This window comes from Sceloporus undulatus, chromosome 4 (genome assembly GCF_019175285.1).
Source record: "Sceloporus undulatus isolate JIND9_A2432 ecotype Alabama chromosome 4, SceUnd_v1.1, whole genome shotgun sequence".
Lineage (NCBI taxonomy): Eukaryota > Metazoa > Chordata > Lepidosauria > Squamata > Phrynosomatidae > Sceloporus > Sceloporus undulatus.
The window spans coordinates 135,584,897-135,607,698 of NC_056525.1; the positions used below are offsets into that span (position 1 = coordinate 135,584,897).

Below are 22,802 nucleotides of genomic sequence, written 5' to 3' on the forward strand. Positions count from 1 at the left end.
TTAGAGGAAGCACACAGCTCCCTTGTTGCAACAGCTTCACTGGCTTCCCAGTCTGCTTCTGTGCAGAAATCAAACAGATGGTTATGGCCTATAAAGCCCAATACAGGTTATCTGAAGGACTGTATTGGCCAATATGGACGAAACAGATGGGCAGGAAAAAGTGGCTTGAAGCTGCCTCTTCTGAAGCCACATTAAAACCACATCAACTGCACCGTTGGCTCCCTAGGCAGCTGGAGTGCTCATGTCATGACCACATGATATGGCTTCAAGCCAGGAAGAAGTGGAACAAGCTGCTTCTTTTTGAAATGGCTTTTCTCTGCATAAGACGCCTAGAGGGCACTTTTCTGCTGGCTTCAAGGCATGTGTCATCTAAACGCCACACCTTCAAGTCAGCTTGAAAGCACTTCTTTTTGCCTGTCTGTTTAGCCCCATAGTCTGCTCTTTTTTTAATCTTGCCACCTTTTGAGACATGACCAGTGTAGACATGAGAAAGAACTTCGTTTTTAGCTGGCTTCCCCCTTGGTCATCCATCTACAAACAGGCTTTGGCAAGCAATAATTCTGGCAGACTTTCAGCCTGGCTGCTGAAGAAGGGACTTTTAATGCACTGGTGCTGTGCTTTGGGTTAGTTGATGTGATATATAGTTAGCCATCCACATTTGCAGCTTTGACTTTTGTGGATTTGATTATTCAGAGATTTCATTAATATGTTCTCTCTAGGTCCTTCAGTCTGACTCTTTCGGAAGCTGACCACAAAGTCATGCAGGAGGATCTAGTGATTCCTAAGAGAAAACACTTCTCTGGGTATGTGTATGTACTTCAGTGTGAGTCTATGGTCATCTTCCAGAGCATGTTGACCATAGGATAGCACTGGAGGACCTAGAGACTCCTACAGGAGTGTTCTCTCAGGTAAAAAAAGAAAGTGAATTTTTTATTTGAAGTTTTTCCACTTTCATGGGAGTCCTGCACCCCTAACCCCAGTGAATGTGGCGGGCCTACTGAATGTGTGTGTGTGTGTGTGACATACATACATATATTTCCTGAAACTATTTTTATGTATTTTTAGCTAAATCTGTTTTACATTTTTTGTGAACCACTTTGGGTCATAGTCCTAGACTAGAGATGGGATAAAAAAAATGCAATGCAATACAATACAATACAATACAATAAATTAGGTGTCCAGGTTTTCACAGTTTAACAAAAGCACTTTTGCACAATTGAAGTCAATGAGCCAGTTCAACTCATTCCTGCAGGTTTCTGATCAGACTGTATTGACCCATTGTTGGAAATAGAGGCGCACCAGGTAGGTAGAGAATGACAGAACTTAAAGATGGGTATGTCCTTCCCTTGTAAGGACAATTCGTAAAAATGTTACTGTTTTTATATTGCAGAAACTATGGCACGGTATTGTTATATACTGTAGTGTTCATATATATTACACGTCTATTTCACAGCCTATGGCAAGTAGTCTATTGGAATAGGAAAAGAATGTGCAGAATATTGGAGGTGACTGATGACCGGCTGAGAGTTTGAAATGGAACCTTGAAAGCTGGTATGTGATGGTTGGAGAGTTCATCTGGGTCCAGGAAACAAGACTGACAGCTAAAGTTAGTTCGGTGTAGGGGTTAAAGTACATTGTTAAGAAGCTAAGAGAGAACATAAAGTCAGTATTATTTATTGTTTTGATTAACTGGAGTTGTATTTGTTATACTTGAAAAATTGTCACAATGAAAACAGTGCTCTTTTGAAACCATGTGCGTCTGCACACTACATCACCTTAAACATTTTATTCCTCTTCTGTATAAATAGCAATAGCAATAGCAAGTGCATTTTTATACCACTTACCGATGTACCAAGTGGTTTACAAAGTGTGAGCTAATTGCCCCAACAAGCTGGGTACAAGAATGCCAGGCTGAGTCGATCCTGAGCCCCTGGCTGGTATTAAACTCAATACCTTGTGATTAGTGAGTGAGAGGCACAGCGCCACCAGTAAAGAAAGTCTTGTACACACACACACACACACACACACACACACACACAGGGAGAGAGAAAGAGATGTCTCTTGACTGGCTGTGCTAGTGGTGGTTTAGTTTTAGACACCCTTGTATCTATAGTGACAGTGATACATTGGGAGTGAGATTATATAACAGGTAGCCAGATCATGGCTATAGTTTCTGAAGGAGACAAGGTGATACAGGACAGCTGAGATATTCCTTAGTGTGGAGCTACAGACTCAGAAGGTTGAAGAAAAAGGAGACCCAGGGCAAGAGTGGTATATTGGCTAAGTAAGTAGAAAGAATTAAATAAATAGATAAAGGCCTGGTAGTGTGGTAGAAGTACTTTTATACAAGTGTTAGTGACTTAACTTAGCCCATTCCTAAAGAAGTCAGATCTGGTTATGGTGACACGCAGTGGAAGTGGAGACACTCTGGACTGGTAGTTATTACTTGGAAATTAAACATGTCAGGTATGTTATATATGTAGTTTTTGTGGTACTCCTAGATTCTGGACTTGTGGTCGCTGAAAGTCAAAATGACCTTGGTGGCACATAAAGCTGCAACCATTCCTGACCAGGGATAGTCTGAGTTCCTAATTGTTTATTCTATGATTTTAATTTATTATTATTCTCCAAAACTGAAGCAACTTGCCATTATCTATACATCATTAAAAATCACAATTTATTTCACATTATAATAAAGCTCCCTCATAGTGTCATTTATCAAAAAAAAGTTACCCCAACTGAACTGTGAAGCGCAAGAAGGTAATAGATTTTAATCCCAAAACCATTACACCCTCAATCACAACAGATTCTGTCCTCTCATTCACTGAACGATACTTGACAAAAAAATGTCCTTTCTTGCATTAACCCAGTCCTTCAAAGATATATTCAACATATGCCCTAACCAGAGCTTGAAAATATTGAGAATGAAAATGCCATGTAACACACATACACCCCGCCACCCCATTTCTTTCTGTACCCAAGTCATCCCACCACTTATACCTAGCTATTCGTGACAACAGTTATTTTGCTAGTTAGTTTATATTTTTTATTTAAATCAGGTTCATAACAGTATCTTTAAAATGACAGATATATCACTACAATACTATCTATAATAATAAATGTTTTAATATATTTGTCAAGTTATTCTTTAACTTCTTGAAAGCACTAACTTATTGTCGAGACTATTTCCATTGCACAATGATCTGGCATATCCTCAAAAGTGAATTACTGGCTCAAACCCAACCTTTTAAAAAAAGAAAATGTAATTATTGCACAGGTCTATAGGACTAGATATTTTAATCTAGCTTTATGTAACTCTATCATTTTCTTGGTGTCTTTTTACAAGCAAAAGCAAAAACACTGCACAACAATGAAAATAGATTAGTTTTTGATTAGAAAGTAGAAATAGTAAAAAAAACCACATCCAGTTTTAAACAATTATGCACCAGTTGTCCAAATAACTCTTGCTTTGATAGTGTAAGAGAAGTGTGTTTCAATAGTATGCCAATATATATGTCAATTTCCAACATTCTTTTCAGAAAAGCTAAACTTAAATCTATATACCTCTGAAGATGACAATTAGAGAATCTAACTCAATCTTACTGAAAGTCTAAACAGTGCAATTGGCCTATAGCCAACATTAGTCACCATTTTAGATAACTCTAAATGTTGTTGTTATTATACAGTATGTCTTTAAGTTGACTCCACTTTATGGTAACGCTATCACATGGTTTTCTTGACAAGATTTATTCAGGTAAGATTGCCATTGCTGAAAGAGTATGACATGGAGAAATTCAGCTATCATATTTCTGTGGCTGAGCAGGGATCCAAACCCTAGTCCCCCAGAGTCCGAGTCCAACACTCAAAACAACAACATGTTTCAGCAATATTCCCACTCAAGGTCTACCAAAGATAATTAAATGTGAGTTTTTAAAACCAGATAATCAAATCAAGGCATACATGCCGAAACAGATATAACTCACCAACCATGATGCATTTGAAGCTGGATCCTTGACAATTCCCACTTCCCCACTGTCCACATTGGCAGGAATGTTGGGGCTGAAAACCATGAGGTCACTTTTGGCACCAGCCTCCCCATTCACTCCTGCTAAGATGTGGCTGTGACGATTTGAATATGACCAGCTGCCCACCTCACTGGCACACACCAGTGTGGCTGTGCCCGGTCCATACACCACTGGCTCCTTTGCCTGGCAATGGCATCTCAAGGCTGCATAAAAAACAATAGCTAGAAGAAACAAGCTGGATACTGAGCAGATGGCAATTATCAGGTACACATTGACTGTGTCTGCCAGGGGCTTTGAGTTCTCAGCTGCCTTAGAAAGACGTGTGTCTGTTTTAATACTCTGGGTATTTGCCACAAGGGACACACTCAGTGTGGCTGTGGCTGAAAGTTGGGGTGTACCATGATCCTTCACCACAACCAGCAATCTCTGACTGCTAGTACTTTCTATATCATCCAGAACATGTGTGGTGCTGATCTCTCCACTGTGCAAGCCCACTCGCCATGGGCCATTGGTTCCTTCATGCAGCTCATAACGCAGCCATGCATTGTACCCTGAATCAGCATCCATGGCATGGATCTTGCCCACAACATATCCAGCAGCCACAGGAACCACCAGAAATATGGGTATCTCCTCTACTCCAAACATCACAGGTGCATTGTCATTCTCATCCATCACAAAAACTTGAATAGTCACATTGCCGCATAAAGAGGGCAGCCCAGCATCCTTGGCACTCACTTGGAATTCCAGCAACTTCAGTTCCTCATAGTCCAAAGGTTGTAAAGCATAGAGCTTCCCACTCTCTGAGTGCACTGAGATGTAGCTTGACAATGGCCAAAGTTTCTCATCCAACCAGTAGCTGATTAGGCTGTTCTCAGCCATATCTGGGTCTGAAGCAGATACTGTGAAGATGTGAGCACCAGGTGGATTGTTCTCTTTTACAAAAACTGTGTAGGAAGGTTGTAGGAAAGCAGGTGCATTGTCATTCACATCACTTACTGGCACCATGAGGATGCTGGTTGCTGACAGAGAGGGTGTCCCTTGATCTTGTGCTATCACTTCCAATCTATATGAAGCCACTTGTTCTCGATCCAGTGATTCAGCCAACACCAAAGAATAATAACTCTTGATATTGGAGAGTAGTTTGAAAGGAACTTGAGAAGGCCACAGGGAAATGTTCACTTGTCCATTGACACCAGTGTCCTTGTCTGAGATGCTGATGAGGGCCACCACCGTTCCCAGCGAGGAGTCCTCTGGAACTGGCGTCAACAGAGACATCACTGAAATCTCAGGCAGATTGTCATTTAGATCCAGAATCTCAATCAAAACTTTGCAATGTCCTGATAATGAAGGATTCCCTTTGTCTTTTGCCTCAACTTGCATTTCATAAAAATTCTTGTCTTCAAAATCCAAACTTCCTTTCACGTGGATCTCACCAGTTTTTTGATCAAGAATAAATTTTTCTCTTCCATTTGAAGGGGTAAAACTACTCAATGTGTATGTAATTTCTTTATTGGTCCCTTCATCTAAATCAGTAGCATTTAGCTTAATAACTAATAACCCATTGCCTGAATTTTCTAATAACTGGACTTTATAAACTGACTGGCTAAACTGAGGAGGGTTATCATTTGCATCTACCACTTTGATCACCAGTTGGACTGTGCCTGTGAGCTGTGGTTGGCCTCTGTCAGTGGCTGTCAGTAATAAACGGTGAGCAGCATGTTCTTCTCTGTCAAGCGGCTTATTCAAAACAAGAAATAAAGATGCACTGTGCTCATGGTTTTCCACCACCTCTAGCTTGAAATGTAGATTTGAGCTAAGTTGATAATTGAGCAAGGAGTTTGTTGAAATATCCATATCAGAAGCTCCCTCTAGAGGAAACCGTGAATGAGGAATGCTAGACTCGGCAATGGTAAATAGCTTCTCTGAGACAGGGAAAACAGGGGCATTGTCATTTATGTCAGCAATCTCCACCTCCACATGGAAAACCCTCAGGGGTTTGTCCACAAGCACTTCCAAGTGAACAATGCACACAACACTACTGGCACACAACTCCTCTCTGTCTATCCGAGAATTTACAAATAAAATCCCATTCTGCACATTTACCTCAAAATACTCTCCCTGTTCTTTGGACACCATCCGAAACATCCGAGGCACCAGCTCATTCACTTCCAGCCCCAGATCCTGGGCAATGCGGCCCACAAAGGTGCCATGCTGGGATTCCTCTGGCACAGAATAATGGAGCTGGCCACTCCCCATCTGCCAGGCTGTGTGGAGGAGAATTAGATGCAGCAGCTGCCTCTCTGCAGAAGCTGCCTTCCAAGCAAACATGGCAAACTGAGACACAACTCCAAGCACTATCTTGCTTTTTGCTTTCATAAATCCCTTTTGTTAAAAGAGTGAAGAGCAGAGCTCCAAAAACTCATCTGAACTGGCATCTCTGGAACCGGTTGAATCTCCTCCAGTGGTGTTGCATCTGTCTGGCATCTGTAGTGTGATCTGACATGCAGAGCTTTCAGTCACATCTGAGGGAGGAGCTGTGGGTTTTCAGACTTTCTTAAACATTTCCTTAGGCAACAGTGACCCCTTGTGACTGAATTTTTATTTTAACTACGTTTGCAATATTCCTGCACACTTCCTTTTATCCATGGTTATTTTCAAGTTACAGGTAGAAGTATTTCGCTTCCATTTGTCTTTTTTTGCTGCTTCATTCATATTCTTTTGCTTACATTACTATTTTTATTAACCCAGATATTTTGGTGGATTTTACCTAATTAATTATTCTGTTTTCTTCATCCTGGCATACTCCATCCTCGTTTTTATTGTTTGTTCCTCATTGCATTCCTGGGGAGGGGGATCCCAATATTCCTTTCTTTCTCATAAGATATATTTTTCACCCTGTAACTTTCACATTACTCACCACATCTTCTCTCTTTTTTCCCCCTCGTTTCTCTTCTGGGATGAAGTTAATTTCCAAGAGTTTTAAGATGTTACCTATCCGCAGTTCAGTTATTACTGCCAGTGCACAGAGAAACTGTTGCTCATATGACAGCAGATCAAATGTGTGAATGTGTGAATGCCTGCTGTTCCCTATCATGCCTCTTACAAGCAAGTGGAAGAGACACAGTAGATCCCTGAAGACCAGCCAACAGGTTGCTTTCAGGAGGAGCAGGAGGAAGAGAAGAAGGACTGTCCCACGGAAAGGTGGAGGTTCAGGCATCTGACCCAACTTTCCCTCAGATGTGGTATGAGGCAGCAATTGAAGTGTCTGGAGAATGCTGCCATTAATTACAGCCAGAAACCTGAGCACTGGTTGGGTATCTCTACTAATATAAGTCAGATGAGACCACCAACTATTTGTTGAGAGGAACACATCTCCTGGCTTCCAGCATGTCTAGCTTCATCTGGACTGATCTATGCTTCACAATTTGTCCATGGGTAACACCTGAAATTCTGGCATTAGTCTACAGCACTTGACCATGGACCACCTGACATCTGTTTCTTCTCTTGTTCTTGATCATGTTTCCTCCTGATTATGATGCTTCCTTTTGACTGCAGCTCATGGACTCAGTCTTACGGTACTTCATTGCTCTTTAAAGTAGGACATCCTCCCACCCTCATACAGGAGGTAGACATAACTGAAGTTGTCTCATGGAGAGCCAGGCCATTTGTTCAACTTGTCCAACATAATCTCCCCTTCAGAGTCTCCAATGGCAGAATTCTTTCCTATCATCTGCTCTCTGTAGATGCAGCAGTTGATCTTCATGCATGGAAAGCATGTGCTCTTGAGCTTAACTTATGGTCACTCCTGTAGGGTATTATTTCCTTAACTTCTGGTTTCCCCTATTCTTTTACACATAATTTAAGCTTTCTTTTTATTTGTCATAAGTCACAAATACTACCCAATGTCATTGTTTCATATATGAGAATGGATTGTGCAAAACATTTACTTTCTGGGACGATTGCAGGAAGGGAGGGTTACTTCTTTGTTCTCTTTGTGGTGTCCAGTGCCTCTTTCTATGCTCTTTGTTGTGGAAAAGAAAACATTAGTATTTTATATTGAAACCTGATGGATCCTACAGAACATCTTATAGAGTGATATGTATATGTTTTAATGAGTTTCAGAATTGTGTCAAATACTGGAGTATAAATGTGATGTGAAGCAGCTTCTTTAAAAAAAGAGTTGTAGTAGTAGTAGTTGTTGTTGTTGTTGTTGTTGTTGTGTGCCTTCAAGTCATTTCCATCTGATAGTGACTCTAAGCTGAACCTCTCTAAAAACTGCAGCATAGAAAAATACCAGTGTGAATGGCTGGAAATAGAATACCATTTTCCTTTTATCATCTCATAGATATATTCCTGTATGTTGGTGAAAAGATCATAGCTGTGGTTCTGATCTGAAATGTTTTGATGGAAGAAGAAGACATCAAGATCTCCAGTGGCAAATGGCTTCATTAGATTTCCAGACAGTTAATTGGTGAATAATGTTTTGAATGTAATGATGAAAAGTTTTCTATTATAAATATTCCAATACCTCTCCAGTGTTTATATGTCATGGATATCAATTTCATTTTGGTTGTTTTCTAGGTGTAAAACCCAGCATAGCTTCTGGCCATGCTGGCTGGGGGATTTGGGGTTACTTCCAAGACATGACAAAATCTTGTTTGCAGCTTTTCAACATATACTGGATCTTTCTATACAGTAATTAGAAAATTTTTAAAAATAGATTCTGAAAAAAGACAGATTTTTAAAATCATTATGTTCCCTAAAAAACAACCATTAAAGTTCTGTATGTGGTGGAGGCAGGAGGAGGTTAGTATCTGCTTAAAAAGCACTAAGTGAAGACAGAAATCACAATCTTTGCTTGGTAGAATACATCTGCACATGATTTGCCATGTTTTATGTCTGCTTTGACATTCTAAAAAGGTTGAAACTGTTCATAAAGCATTACGAATTTAATTCTCAAAGGCATTCAGTATTGAAATTCAATATTCTGTATCTGTCATGTGAACTTTCCCTAATGCAAAATAAAGAGGGGTGGTGAACAAGTCTGTTTGTTCCCATTCTCGCATACAGAGAGAGTTCCTAGAAATTTCACAGCAGTCTTATGCATGTGTTTTCAGAGGTACGTCCAACTACATTTAGTTGGCTTGCTCCCACATAGGACTACAGCATTAGACTGTTTATTTATCTCATTCTGTCAGTGAGTTCACCCAAAAAGTCTCAGCACAGATACCAGGGGGTCTTCTCCTCTGCTATTTCTCAAATCATGTCTACCTTCTCTATCCAAAAAAAAAAGTAAAAAGTAGACTTGACTCATTCTTAGCATGCAAGGAAGGAGCAAAAAGGAGGACAACTTCTGCTTTCATCCAAGCTCACTTCTTACTTGGACAGAACACTCTTGCAAAGTATAGTGGGCATCAAAATGTCAACACAGCTTCACATTTCACACTCACAATGACAGAGAAGCAAAGAGATCCATGATGTGAGGATAAGGAAAGCAGCAGGACTAGCACCTTTATGTGTAGCTAGCCTCCATAGATCACAGCCTTGTCTATGCCACTCATTCGAAAGAGGCAGAGAGACTTAGGTTCAAACTGGACATGACACAAAATATCCATGACTGAAGCCAGCCTGGACTACATTTTGTATACGCTGTTTTGGGTACCACAAATAAATAAATAAATAAATAAATAAATAAATAAATAAATTTACTACCATGGGCCAGGTGAAGAAAAAGATTCACTCCTTCCTCGATATCATTTCTCAAATTTAATTTCATCCCTCATCTCAAAGCAATTAGATATTAACTGTTGATGGAAAATGCCTCTCTTTTTTTCCTCCATTTTGGTAAGTGATTTAAATCACTGCAAGAAGAGATACAGCCTTGACACACAACCCATCAGCTAAAAACAAAATCTTTATACAGTTGTTGGGGTATCCAAACATAGAATGCCCTTGTTGTTTCATGTAGTTTGGCCCTGAAGAGGATATTTTCCTAGGACAAGGCAGCTGGATTTTACATTGTTGCAAGTAGAATTAATCAAGGCAAGGAAGAATTTTTTCCACCACATAAATCACATTTTAAAATATCCTAAGAAAATTTCTAAAGACGTTTTACATTGGCCCTGACAAATATAATTTAAGATGACATCAGACAGTACCTACAAAAGAGATTCATTTGCTAGTCATGTCTCATTACAGCCCATCTTTTTCTGAATCCTTACCATGAGGCAACACAAATGCCCTAGTTTGTATTACTTACAGTAGTCCAGTTCCATCTATGTGTGTGTATATGTGTCTTCAAGCTATCTGTTGACTTACAGCAACCCCACTAATATTGGAGGGCTTTCTTAGGCAAGGAGTACTTAGAGGTGGATTTGCCAGTTCTTTCCTCTGAAATATAGCCTACAGCCAATGCAATTCCTTTGAAACCAATACCTTGTGGTTTTGGTAGGATATTCAATATTATTATAGCTGATATGTATTTTAGCAGATAGAGCCTCCAAGTCATATTCAAGAGCAGCCCTACACAGAGCATTATAGAGGAGTATAATCAGGAACATACCAGTGCATCAAGTACTGTGGCCAAGTTAACCTTGCCCAGGAGAGACCACAGCTGACATGCCAGCCAAAGCTGGCCCCAGGCACTCCAAGTCACAAGTCCATTTGGGCCTCCAGTGACAGAGGAGGATCTAGGAGTACTCTCTTTACATAGTGACAAAACCACAATGTAAATATTTGAGAACCAAAGAGGTGGAACCTAAACTGCATTTCTGTGTCTCTGACCTTAATTTGTGAAGCAGACTACTCTAAGGCACAAGAATGCATTAGAATTATAGTACAGAACTAGAAGAGATCGCAGAAAACATCTATTTCAGTGCAGGAACTCACAGCTAATGTTTCCCTGAGGGATGGTCATGTAATTCAGCAAAATCCTGGGAGAACCTTCTCAACTGTAAGAGCTGTTCAATAGTGGAATGGACTGCCTCAGAAAGTGGTGGACTCTCATTCTTCATTGTTTTTGTTGTTGTGTGCCTTCAAGTTGTTCCCAACTTATGGGGATCCATAAGGTGAATCTTTCACAGGGTTTTCTTGGCAAGATTTATTCAGAGGGGGGTTTGCCTTTGAGGCTGAGAGAGTATGACTTGCCTAAGATCATCTAGCCTCCATTTAAAATCATTTAAAAACCTCCAATGAAGGAGAGTCTACCATTTTCTGTAGCAGACCATACCACTGTTGAACAGTTCTTATCATCAGGAAATTCTTCCTAAAGTTTAGTTGTTATCTCATTTCTTGTAATTTTAATCCATTAGTTCAGGTCCTATCCTCTGGAACAAACTGGATACAATATTCCAAGTAGGTTCTGGCCAAAGTAGAATAATGACCCTATTATGTGATATGAACATACTGCAATGCATTTGTTTCCCTCTTACCCCATTGTATCACAATGTTGACCTTATAGTATACTAGTATCTCCTAGTCCTTTCCATATGTATTTCTGTCAAGCCAGGTATCACCCATCTTTGCAGTTGTCCCAGCCTTAAAACTTTCTGGCAGAATGTATGTTAAAAAAAACCATTTTTTAAAAAATAGTTCTCAGATCCAAAATACTCTGATATCTTTACTATTCAGTATAATAAATGGGTATATTATGAAAAGCTGGATAGAATTATTGCCATATTATGCTGCAAATCTAGAACCTGCAGAGCTAGAACAAAAATATATTGGTGATTATTGGGTTTTGATGAATCTATAGTTGATCAAAGTATGAGAACTCCCCGAATAGAGAAGCTTCATACTGACTTGAAGCAGCAAGAACACTCAATGATTCTAAAAATTTCTATTTAATGCCGAAACCTTTACTAGTACCTGGGGAAGATAATAACAATGCATTTGCTAAGTTTTCTTTGCTCTGTATCCACAAATGGAACAGTCACGTTAAATTTACAATTAAATTACTTCACAGCTGAACATAAGTTAGTAACAAAGAAATACAAAGCTGGATGGATTGAGTTTTAATGTGTCATTTCCAGAATTCTAAGGGTAGCTCATGACTCACCTCTCTGGATGAATCAGGGAGCAGCTCCTTCCCATTCCTAACCTCCCCATTCTCTGCAAAGACTGGAATGTTGGGGCTGAAAACCATGAGGTCACTCTTGGCACCACCATCCCCACTCACTCCTGCCAGGATGTGGCTGTGGCGATTCGAATATGACCAGCTACCCACTTCACTGGCACAGACCAGTGTTGCTGTGCCCGGTCCATACACCATTGCCTCTTTCGCCTGGCAAGGGCATCTCATGGCCACATACAAGATAATGGCCAGAAGGAACAAGCTGGACACTGAGCAGATAGCAATGATCAAGTACACATTGACAGTGTCTGCCAAGGGCTTTGAACTCTCACTTGTCTTAGAAGGATGAGCATTCATTTTAATACTCTGGGCATTTGCTACAAAGGACACACTCAGTGTGCCTGTGGCTGAGAGCTGGGGCTTCCCATGGTCCTTCACCACAACCAGGATAATCTGGGTGCTTTTGTCCTCTACATCATCCATGACTTGTGTGGTAGTGATCTCTCCACTGTACAGCCCAACACGCCAAGGGCCAGTGGCACCTTCAAGCAGTTCATATCGCAACCAAGCGTTGTATCCTGAGTCGGCATCAACAGCACGGACCTTGGCTATCATGTGCCCAGGCACAATAGGGACAGCCAAAAGAATGGGGTTGTCTTCTGTTGGTCCGGACACTGCAGGTGCATTGTCATTTTCATCCACCACAAAGACCTGAATAGTCACATTACCATGCAAGGAGGGCAGTCCAGCATCCTTGGCAATCACTTGGAACTCCAAAAGCTTTAGTTCCTCATAGTCCAAGGGCTGTAGAGCATAGAGTTTCCCACTTTCTGAATGCATTGAAATGTAGCTGATGAGGGGCCAGAGCTTCTCATCTATCCAGTAGCTGATCAAGGCATTCTCAGCCACATCTGGGTCTGAGGCAGACACTGTGAAGATATGGGCACCAGGTGGGTTGTTCTCCTTCACAAAAACTGTGTAGGTGGACTGCATGAATGTGGGAACATTGTCATTTATGTCACTGATCGGAACTAATAAGCTGCTGCTAGCAGACAGTGGCGGAGAGCCTTGGTCTTGAACTGTCACCACCAGGTTATACTCAGCCACCTGCTCCCGATCCAGAGGCTCAGCAAGAATCAGTGAGTAGTAGTTTTTGAATGTGGACTCAAGTTTAAAGGGGACGCCAGGAGGCCAAAGTGAACAGCTCACTTGCCCATTGGCCTCCGAGTCCCTGTCTGAAACACTGATAAGGGCCACCGCAGTTCCTGGAGGAGCATCTTCTGACACTGGCACAGACAGAGAAGTCACTGCTATTTCAGGAGTATTGTCATTCAGGTCTAACACCTCAATAAGAAGTTTACAGTGTCCAGACAATGGGAGGTTGCCTTTATCCTCTGCAACAATTTGGAGATCATATAAATTAGTATCTTCAAAATCTACTTTTCCTATCACTCTGAGTTCACCAGTGTTGGAATTGATTTCAAATATCTTTGTGAACTGTGGATGTACATTACTACTAAAAAAGTAGGAGAGTTCGCCATTAGTTCCTTCATCTAAGTCAGTGGCATTCACTTTAATGACTAGTGTCCCATTAGCTGCATTTTCTACCAGCTTTATCTTGTAAAGTGACTGGTTAAACACAGGAGGATTGTCATTGGCATCCAACACACTGATCACCAGTTGGACTGTGCCAGTGAGTTTTGGCTTGCCCCCATCAGTGGCTGTGAGTAATAAATGATGCACTGGGATGTCTTCTCTGTCAAGGGGGATTTTAAGTATCAGTACTGGCAATTTATTGTAGTCCTCATCACTTCCTGAATCAAGAAAGAAATAGTCATTTAGGCTGAGCTTATAGGTTAGCAGTGCATTAGCATTGATGTCTAAATCAGAGGCACCAGCTAGTAAGAAACGAGAGCCTGGTAGTCTTGATTCTGCAATGGCCAGATTTTGTTCACTTACTAAAAAAACAGGAGCGTTGTCATTTATGTCCCTGATCTCCACCTCCACATGGAAGACCCTCAGAGGTTTATCCACAATCATCTCCAGGTGAATGGAACAATCAACATTCTTGGCACACAGCTCCTCCCTGTCTATCCTGGAATTCACAAACAAGATCCCATTCTGCACATTTACCTCAAAGAAGTCCTTTTGTCCTTTTGACACCATCCGAAACATCCGAGGCACCAGCTCACTCACCTCCAGCCCCAGATCCTGAGCAATGCGGCCCACAAAGGTGCCATGCTGGGATTCCTCCGGCACAGAATAATGGAGCTGGCCATTCCCCATCTCCCAGGCTGTGTGGAGGAGAATCAATTGCAGCAGCTGCTTCACCAAAGAATCATTCTGCCAGGCAATCATGGCAAAGATAGACACAAAGCCCAGCACTGTCTCCTCTTTTCTAAAATTCCCTTTCCTTGAAGATCAAGATCTCAGGATCTCATCTGGATTGATATTGTATAGATTTCAGGGCAGTGGCATTCTCTGCTTGGTAATCCTTATTGTGCATCTTTCAGGCAGGGTTTTCAGTCACTTTGAGGGAGGAGCTCTGGATTTTCATTCTTCTCATACATTTCCTTAGGCAGCAGTGACCCCTTGTGACTGAATTTTGAAATGGAGAAGCAGATGTGAAATTCATGTTAATCTATTTTTTTCTATATATATATTTCCAATTGAGTAATGCACCTTAACTTTTACATAAAGTGCTCACATTCTTTCATACTTCTTCATTTATTTTGCTTTGTCTGTCTTAATGCTTTCCATAAATTAACTTTAGCTTCTTTTTTCAGCTCTTATATATATATCTGGCCAATTCAAACACTTTTAAGAAGAAAATCACCCAGTAGTAATATTTGTATATATGAATTATATTTGCCTCCCAATGTACTCAGGATTCATCTGGCAGGAATATTTGTGTTTACTATTATTATTATTATTGAATGTAAATTTGGGGAAAATCAGCTATTGCTGGTATGTAACAAGTGAAAGAGGCATTCATTTTCATATTTACTGGTGATTAGGAGTACAGTATGCACTGGCATTGTTCATATTCTGACACTGAAAACTGTTGTCATACACTGTTGTCTCCCATCAGCAGGGTCATGGTCACTCATTGCACATTAATGGACCTTTGCATATTTCTAACCAGGCCAACTACTGAGACTTAGGGCCCAAATAGACAGGCCAACATAAGGCTGCTTCGGGTCACTTTGCAAGTATGCTGTTTAAATGACACACACATCTTAAGAGGCCAGAAGCTGCACCAAAGCTGCATTCCAGTCCTTAGTGGACTTTGGCACAACTGCCAGCTTTTTGGGATGCATGCATCATTTAAACAGCATACCTCGAAAGTGACCCAAAGCAGCTTTATTTTGGCCTGTCTGTTCGGCCCCTTAGTCTGTTAATTTGGTAGCTATCTAAATTTAAAGGAAGGGGCTTAGAACACACAACTTTGCTCCACAAACATTAATTACTGTGTCCTCTTTTTCCTTCCTCATTCCTTTCTAGTATTTAGACTATAAAACAAAAGATTTTGAAATATTAACAACCTTTCAAAATAGTAACTTCCTTATTTATTATTCTGGTGGTATGGCTTGCCTGTTGTAGAAACTCTTGCTCACTTGAAGACCATGGAAATGTGAATGTGATTTTTTTTGCCCTCGTCACATTGTGCATGTTAGGATTTTACCAAATTGCATGTTGTTTGAAAGTGAAAATTATTACAAGCAACATTAGCACACCGAAGAAATTTGGATGAAGGAATAACTGTTCTTGTTAAGTATGTTACAGGAATGTATGTACTTTTCATCTTCTGTGTGGCTGAGAATATGATTTTTATTGAAATACAGTGAAAAGAACTATTCTTAAAGGTCTGCATGGAGTCTAACGTACCTCAGGCAGTTTTACAATGGCCTTCAAATTATTTGAACCACAGAGTTATAATCAAGAGAAAGAGAAGGGTGAACTTTATGCCAAGCAGTTTGAAAAGAAAATATTGAAATATCACCAGATCTGAACAGCTGGGTCTCTCATCTTTATATGCTTCCTAGTTTTATTTTTGTTTATTGACCAAGATATATTTGTAGGCCACATATGCAGCTGTGATGTAGTGAACAATTTAGAGAAAAAAGGGGATATGGCAAGATCACAAGTACTGAATCTCCAAAGTGCTGATTCCTAATAAGAGTCTTGAATGCAATGATAAAGATTCCACTCCATCCGAGGCTTCTACTGGCAGTACATCTGCTGTCTTGAATGCTTCTCTGTATATATTCAGCCACCATAATCTCAAAACATTATGAAGATGTACCCAAATGTTCTGTGTAATTCTTCATCCATATTATTTTCATGTTAAAATTCCAGGTATTTAGGGAAATGACGCAACATGCCTTCAAAAATGATCAGATTTTTTTCACGCATTTGTTTTCCCAACAGGCCACAGAAATACATTAAACAGCAATAGATGCTTGTACAATGTCCTTTAAAGACTTTCTCAAATGTCTTCCATTGAAGTCCACATACACTCATTAGGCTTCCACATGAGCATTTTCATTTGTAGAGGATGTTCCAAAATGGCCACAGAAATACTGTGGGATCACATGTAGCCCAGTACTTTGAACAATCTTTTCTTACAGCTTAAGAATGTAGGTTATGACTATGTCATTTGCTGGAGGAAAAATGGAATCCCGCATGATTTCCTTGTTTCCATATTCTATTGCTTGAATAAGAAGACTACTTGTTTAGCAAGTCGTTTGCAGGAATGATGGATGACCATTGGAAAAGATTCTCTTTACATCACAGACTTTCATTTTTCAAGGCCTATACAAAATACACTCCTGATTCCCAAATCAAAATATTTCACATGAACATCACAGGCAACATCTCCATGAAGTACCACCAAAAAACATAATTAACCTAATAAAATGATAACTATTGTCAAAGAGCATTGTCTAAAAGGATTTAGTTGGTAAAGCAGTCTTCCTATCATTATTCTTATTCTTTATTCTTATTATAAAGTTAAATCTTCCTCCCATCTGGTTCCCAGAGTCAGGATACAGCTTTGTAAGCTATATTATATGCAGCATTTCTTGTAAGAATTATACACATCTTCTTTTTTCTCATTCTGTTTTCCTTATTATATAATCTATACAATTTCTATTATAGATAAAATGTGATTATTACAGGATGAGTTTATTGCAAACTGTTGTTTTTTTTTAAAGTGGAGATTACTGTAAAATTGTAGGCTTTCATGGGCGGCATCCATAGTTTTTTGTGGGTTTTTCGGGTATAGCCTGAAAAAATCACAAAAAATCACAAAAAACTATACTGTAAAATCCTAGCCAAATACACCAATAAAAATATCTGTAAAATATCTGTAAAATGAATCTTACATCTTACCTGATATTTTGGATAGTGGTGAAGAGCCCTCTCCTGCAATTAATGCTTATGGTAGGTAACCTTGGGCAAGTCACACACTCTCATCCTCAGAGAACGGCAAAGGCAAACCCCCTCTGAACAGATCTTACCCCCCCAAAAAAACCTATAGAGTTGCTATATGCTGGAAATGACTTGAAGGTACACAACAACATCAAACCCTGACTGTAGAACGGCCTCCTGGGGGAGATGAGACTGTCAGATCCTTTGTTTTATGTTACACAGGCAGCAAAGGCAATCTCATTCCATTTCAATTTTAATGCTAGCCATTTTTTAAATTTTAATTGTAATGATATTCCGAAATAATACTGTTTATTTTTTTCCTTCTGTGTTTCTTGGTTTTCTACATTTTAATATTTTTATTGTCTATCATAAAAACCATAGGCAGAGGGAATAATTTGTTTATAAAACTAACATAGTTGGAGGAAGAGAAAGCAGCATTACAAAAATAACATGTTTCATCTCTTTTCCCCATACAAAAGAGAAATTATGTTCCATAGAAACCAATATTTCTTTCATGGGTACTTTCATTTTTAATAGCATTGTATGGTGATGTATAGATTACATTAGTAGCCAATCAAAACAAAATAATCCCAGTTCTTGTCTGATTTTTCTGTAGAGCAACCCAATCACTTCTTTTGCACTAGAGCACATTAATTACTCAACCAATTCTGTTGAGGCCTTCTTTCTCAGCAATTATTTTTATAAAGTCAATATGCCCTGAATCCAAGTGCGGTTAAATCAATTGCAAAACAGTAAGACAATACTGATCCCACTGGTCCCACTGATCCAAAGGATCTGCCACAACTAGAACTAATAATTAGATTTAGACCCATGTTTTCATCATACTGTTTTGCTACCAAAATGGCATCAGGAGATGCATTTTATCTTGTTGATGATTGGTTTCACGAAGACCCCATTAATTAGTAAATTAAAAGAGCAAAATACAAATCTATGTTAACAATTCAATTTTTTCCTCAGAGACTGTGGTGTGTGACATGATTGGCTGAGATGCAAATTCTATGATATTTTCATTATTATGCTTCATATTTCTGCAGCACATGCAAGGAATATGGAATTGTGCAAAAGATTTATTAGTGCCCCCCCCCCAAATTTGTAAATGTTGGCCAAGATCCTATCTGAAGCTTACAGAGCATATTCAGCTGGCATATTTACATGACGATCAGGGAGCCTGTGGGAGAGGGTGAAGCAGCCAGATGGGAACAGTTTAAAGGACTTTTTCTGGTACATCCCTGCTGCCAATCAGAAGCAATTTCTGTTGCAGGGTCAGCGGCAACTAGATGCATCCAGAGGCCATCCTAATGGCTCACAAAAACCGTTACATATTGTACACTAGCTAGCTCCTTATGCAACAGCCAAAAAAGCAGGTTTACTAGCATGCTCCCCAGTTATTTAAGCATATAGATAACAAAGATGCCTATTATTGCTTCCAGATATTAAGTGAACAGACATAAATTCTAAAGATCAACAAACCAGATAGTCGCATCAACAAGATTCAAGTGAGGCATATCCAAGAGGCAACAACAGGGATAGTGAAATTACGCAGGGGACAGAAAATCTGAACTCGTAAATAGCTACAGTTCTTTAGTGCTGAATAGAATAAGCAATATAAAAAACATTGTCTTAGACTGCAACCCAGCTGTAGATGACTTGTAACAGTCTTTCCAACTGTAAACACCTCTGCAACACACTTGATCATTTCTTTTGAATCAAAAATGGATTGTATTTTTACTTCCTTTAGGATAATCGCTAAGTGTTAGAATATAATGTAAGACAACAAAAGTGGTACAACCTTTGAGCTATGAGGTTCCTCATGGCCGTTTTTGTTCCCTGCACTCTTTAATATCTACATAAGATCACTGGCTGAAGTAATTCAGATTGGGGGTAAGGTTTCATCAATATGTTGATGCCACCAGTCATTTTCAACTGATGCCAATGAAATGACTGTGGACTTCCCAAAAGTAACTGAATAGCCACTAGGCAAATAGGTCTTTCCTCTGATCCAATATGGATGATATGTTTTTATAGAACTTGTTATATTTTATTAGTGCTGAGAAGGCATTTGACAGAATAGAATGTTCCCTAAAAAAAGACATCATCATCATCAGAGCTATCATCAGAGCTAACATGATCAATAAGTACAGTATATGACTGTGATGCTAAATGTACATCTGACCTTTCTAAAAAATATTCAAAGCAACATCCCAAGTAAAGCTACTAATTTCATGTCGGACACAATATTCATAATCAAAGGACTATAATTCAAGTTAACTATTTTACACTTTATTTTTCCATACATCAAATACAGAAAATAGGTAAACAATTAATTTGTCCTGCAATATTTAATGGTATAAATATGGTTTTGTCCTATTCACTGTATCTGATTGAATCAGAGCTTTATAATGGTCAGTGACCAGTAGAAATGTAATCAAACCCAAAACTGAAAACACTAAAATAACCATTTCACTCAATAATCTGTTCATAGTTTTGAACAACATTTAATCGCTAAGAGGGGTATCCTTGGGTTTTTTTCCTCCAAATTCCTAACATCTGAATATTCATTATTAACACCAATTAATGAAGACAGTTTCTTATATCATAAAGATATCCAGTGTTATAAATTCCAGCCCAAACTTCCTAATAACAGCCATTTTTAAAGTGCCACTCTATTCAGTTAAAAGCCTTTTCACCATCCGGAAACAGCAATCTCACTCTCATAACTGTTTCACAATACAGTCCAAATACATACCTTACCTATGTTCTCTATGTTCTCTATCAGCTTTCTTATGTGGAACAAAACTTGTGGAATAGGTATCATTGCCTTCATCTTTCAATATCTCTTCTAGTTTATTTTCTAGTAGCAAATCACTGCTAATTCTTGTCAACCTAAGAGCCAACATCATAAATTAATCAATGCAATACATAAATCAAGGCCAGTTGCTTTAGTCAATTGTGGAGTTTATATTTACAAAACCTTTTATAAGCATATTTACAAAAAGCTGTGTGTTTTTTTCCCTATTTTATCCTTTGATTAAAAAATGAATTAAGCTCATTAAGGAATTAAATTTTTACAGCAAAAATTGCACTGCAGTATTGACTGTCCTTACTACAATGACCAAAGGAAAATCATATGCAAGCGCATGTGACCAGAACATATGCTGCAATTATTTATTGACGAATTTAGCTCAAGTGATAAACTACCCCTTTTGCTACTCCTTTCCAGTCCTGATAGGGACTAGATACTTAGTAAATACATGGAGAAGGGTGATTTCATTTGTGAACTTCCAGGTTCACCGCAAAATCATGTCTTACATTATGCCAGATTTTTACAAGAAGTTCCCCCCCCCCCAAAAAAAAACTGTCTGCATGACACCACTAATCCATCACATCAATTTATAAGCATATAAATCTTTAGAACCATCACAAGGCAAACCAAAGTGAGGGAAATGCTTTCTTTCTGCCTCAACCATTTTCCTAGGGGCAACAGGGAAGAAATCGGCACACAGAAAAACAAAATTATATTCCTGCCTGTCATATCTAGCAAATGCTAACTACGGACCTGAACAGACAGCCTAAAATAAAGTTGCTTCGGGTCAGTTTGGAGGCATGCTGTTTAAATGACACATGCATCTTAAGAGGCTAGAAGCTGCACCAAAGCTGCGCTCCAGTCCTTAGGACTGGAACATGGCTTTGGTGCATCTCCCGGCCTCTTAGGACGCATGCATCATTTAAACAGCATACAGTACCTCCAAAGTGACCTGAGGCAGCTTTATTTTGGCCTATTTGGGCCCAATGTTTGTAAAAGAAAGAATGTTCAACAGATAACTGTATGTTGGACAGTCTGCCTGCCAACAAAGCTGGTTGTGATGTTTGACTGTTTACACAGGTTTGCATTGAAAGGTAAGCATAATAGGTTTGTCTGTAAAGTAAAAGGGTATGGTTCAAGTGGCTAATTGGAGAGATGAGAAAATGTGATAGCTGGAGGAAGAGCAAAAAATGACACTGAGGGTCTTCAGTTAGAAAATGGGGTTGATTGGTTGGCTGGTTGCTTGGTTTTATGAGTGGAGGATACAGAAGACAGGAATTACACACACACACACACACACACACACACACACACACACACGTATGTTGAGAATTGCTGAAAGTTAATAAATTAAGGGTGCAGAAAACCATAACAAGCTTTTATGAGCCTATATTTTAAGTCCACTTGTTCATTTTCACATTTTTCATAAATAAATATTGTTTATTCATCCGTGTCTGATTGTAGGCTCAAGATATTTGGTGTCGGATGGCAGTAAATTATCAGACAAAGGTGGAACTGCGAACAGAGAAAACTAGATGAAGAATTTTACAAGGCAATTGGGACCAGAGAGGAGGGCAGCTGAGGCTTACAAATCTACCTAGATGTGTATTGTGTGCAGGTACCAGGGGAAAGCAAAGTGTCCAAAAAAGGTTCTGGACTAGTCCAGAGGGATGTGTGAAATAAAACATTTTTTTAAATTAAAAAAAAGTGTTATCTGCCCCTGAGGTATAAACCCCAGTGAGACAACATAATACATCCGCCTCCCCATCATTCAGGTTTTAAGTAATACAAAAAATGTTAAAGGCTGACATGATGTACACAAAACAATGGTGTAAAGAAAACTAGGGAAGAAATTTGTGTGCTTTTCCCATGTCCATAAGACGAGAGCTACAAGACACAAGATGGAATCACATTACAGGTTTAGAACTGATGAGAGGAAGGAGTCTCCTACCAATAACCCCAGCATATATTTGGAGCTCATGGACCATTGCTTAGGTGGCTTTTCAAAATGGATCAATCACATTCAAAAGTGTCAGGCCTATCATATTAGCCAGGAATCCAACAGGAAACTTCTATGTTTAATGGAAATATGTTTCTGAGGGTATCTGATGACAGGAACAAAGTAGAGCTCAGGTTGTTCCCTTCCGAAGCTTATTCTGAGTGCGCCAAAGTCACCAGATAAATTGGGGCTGAAAACAGAATACAGGTCTAAATGGACCTGTGTTCTGAAGATCCAGAAAGACGTGGAAATTGTCTTAGGGGTTGTACATATGGGCAGCGAAACGCCACCACTTTGTGCCCTGGATGGAGGCCGTGCCAAAAGGCACTTCTTTCTGTGTTCTCGAAGGGGTGTCATCAGCGCTGTGGTGTGGTGTCATGCTGTTCCTTCCATGCAGCACCACTTGGGAGCTGCACCTGGCATGCCAGAATGGCTGCTGGGTGGTGCAGT

At 39.5% G+C, this 22,802-nt stretch overlaps 2 protein-coding genes across 2 annotated transcripts in view; both read right to left on the bottom strand.

Annotated features, from left to right (window-relative positions):
* The window catches only part of LOC121927766 (protocadherin alpha-3-like), a 205,707-nt gene that overhangs the window by 78,341 nt on the left and 104,564 nt on the right, over positions 1 to 22,802 (bottom strand). The gene's annotated exons all lie outside the window — the stretch shown is intronic.
* Positions 13,772 to 14,702, bottom strand: LOC121927771 (protocadherin alpha-13-like). The gene is made up of 2 exons (XM_042461637.1): positions 14,230 to 14,702; positions 13,772 to 13,910 (listed from the first exon to the last, which is right to left on the bottom strand). The coding sequence occupies exons 1-2, from the start codon at positions 14,452 to 14,454 to the stop codon at positions 13,875 to 13,877; spliced, it is 261 nt and encodes an 86-aa protein (XP_042317571.1). The 5' UTR covers positions 14,455 to 14,702; the 3' UTR covers positions 13,772 to 13,874.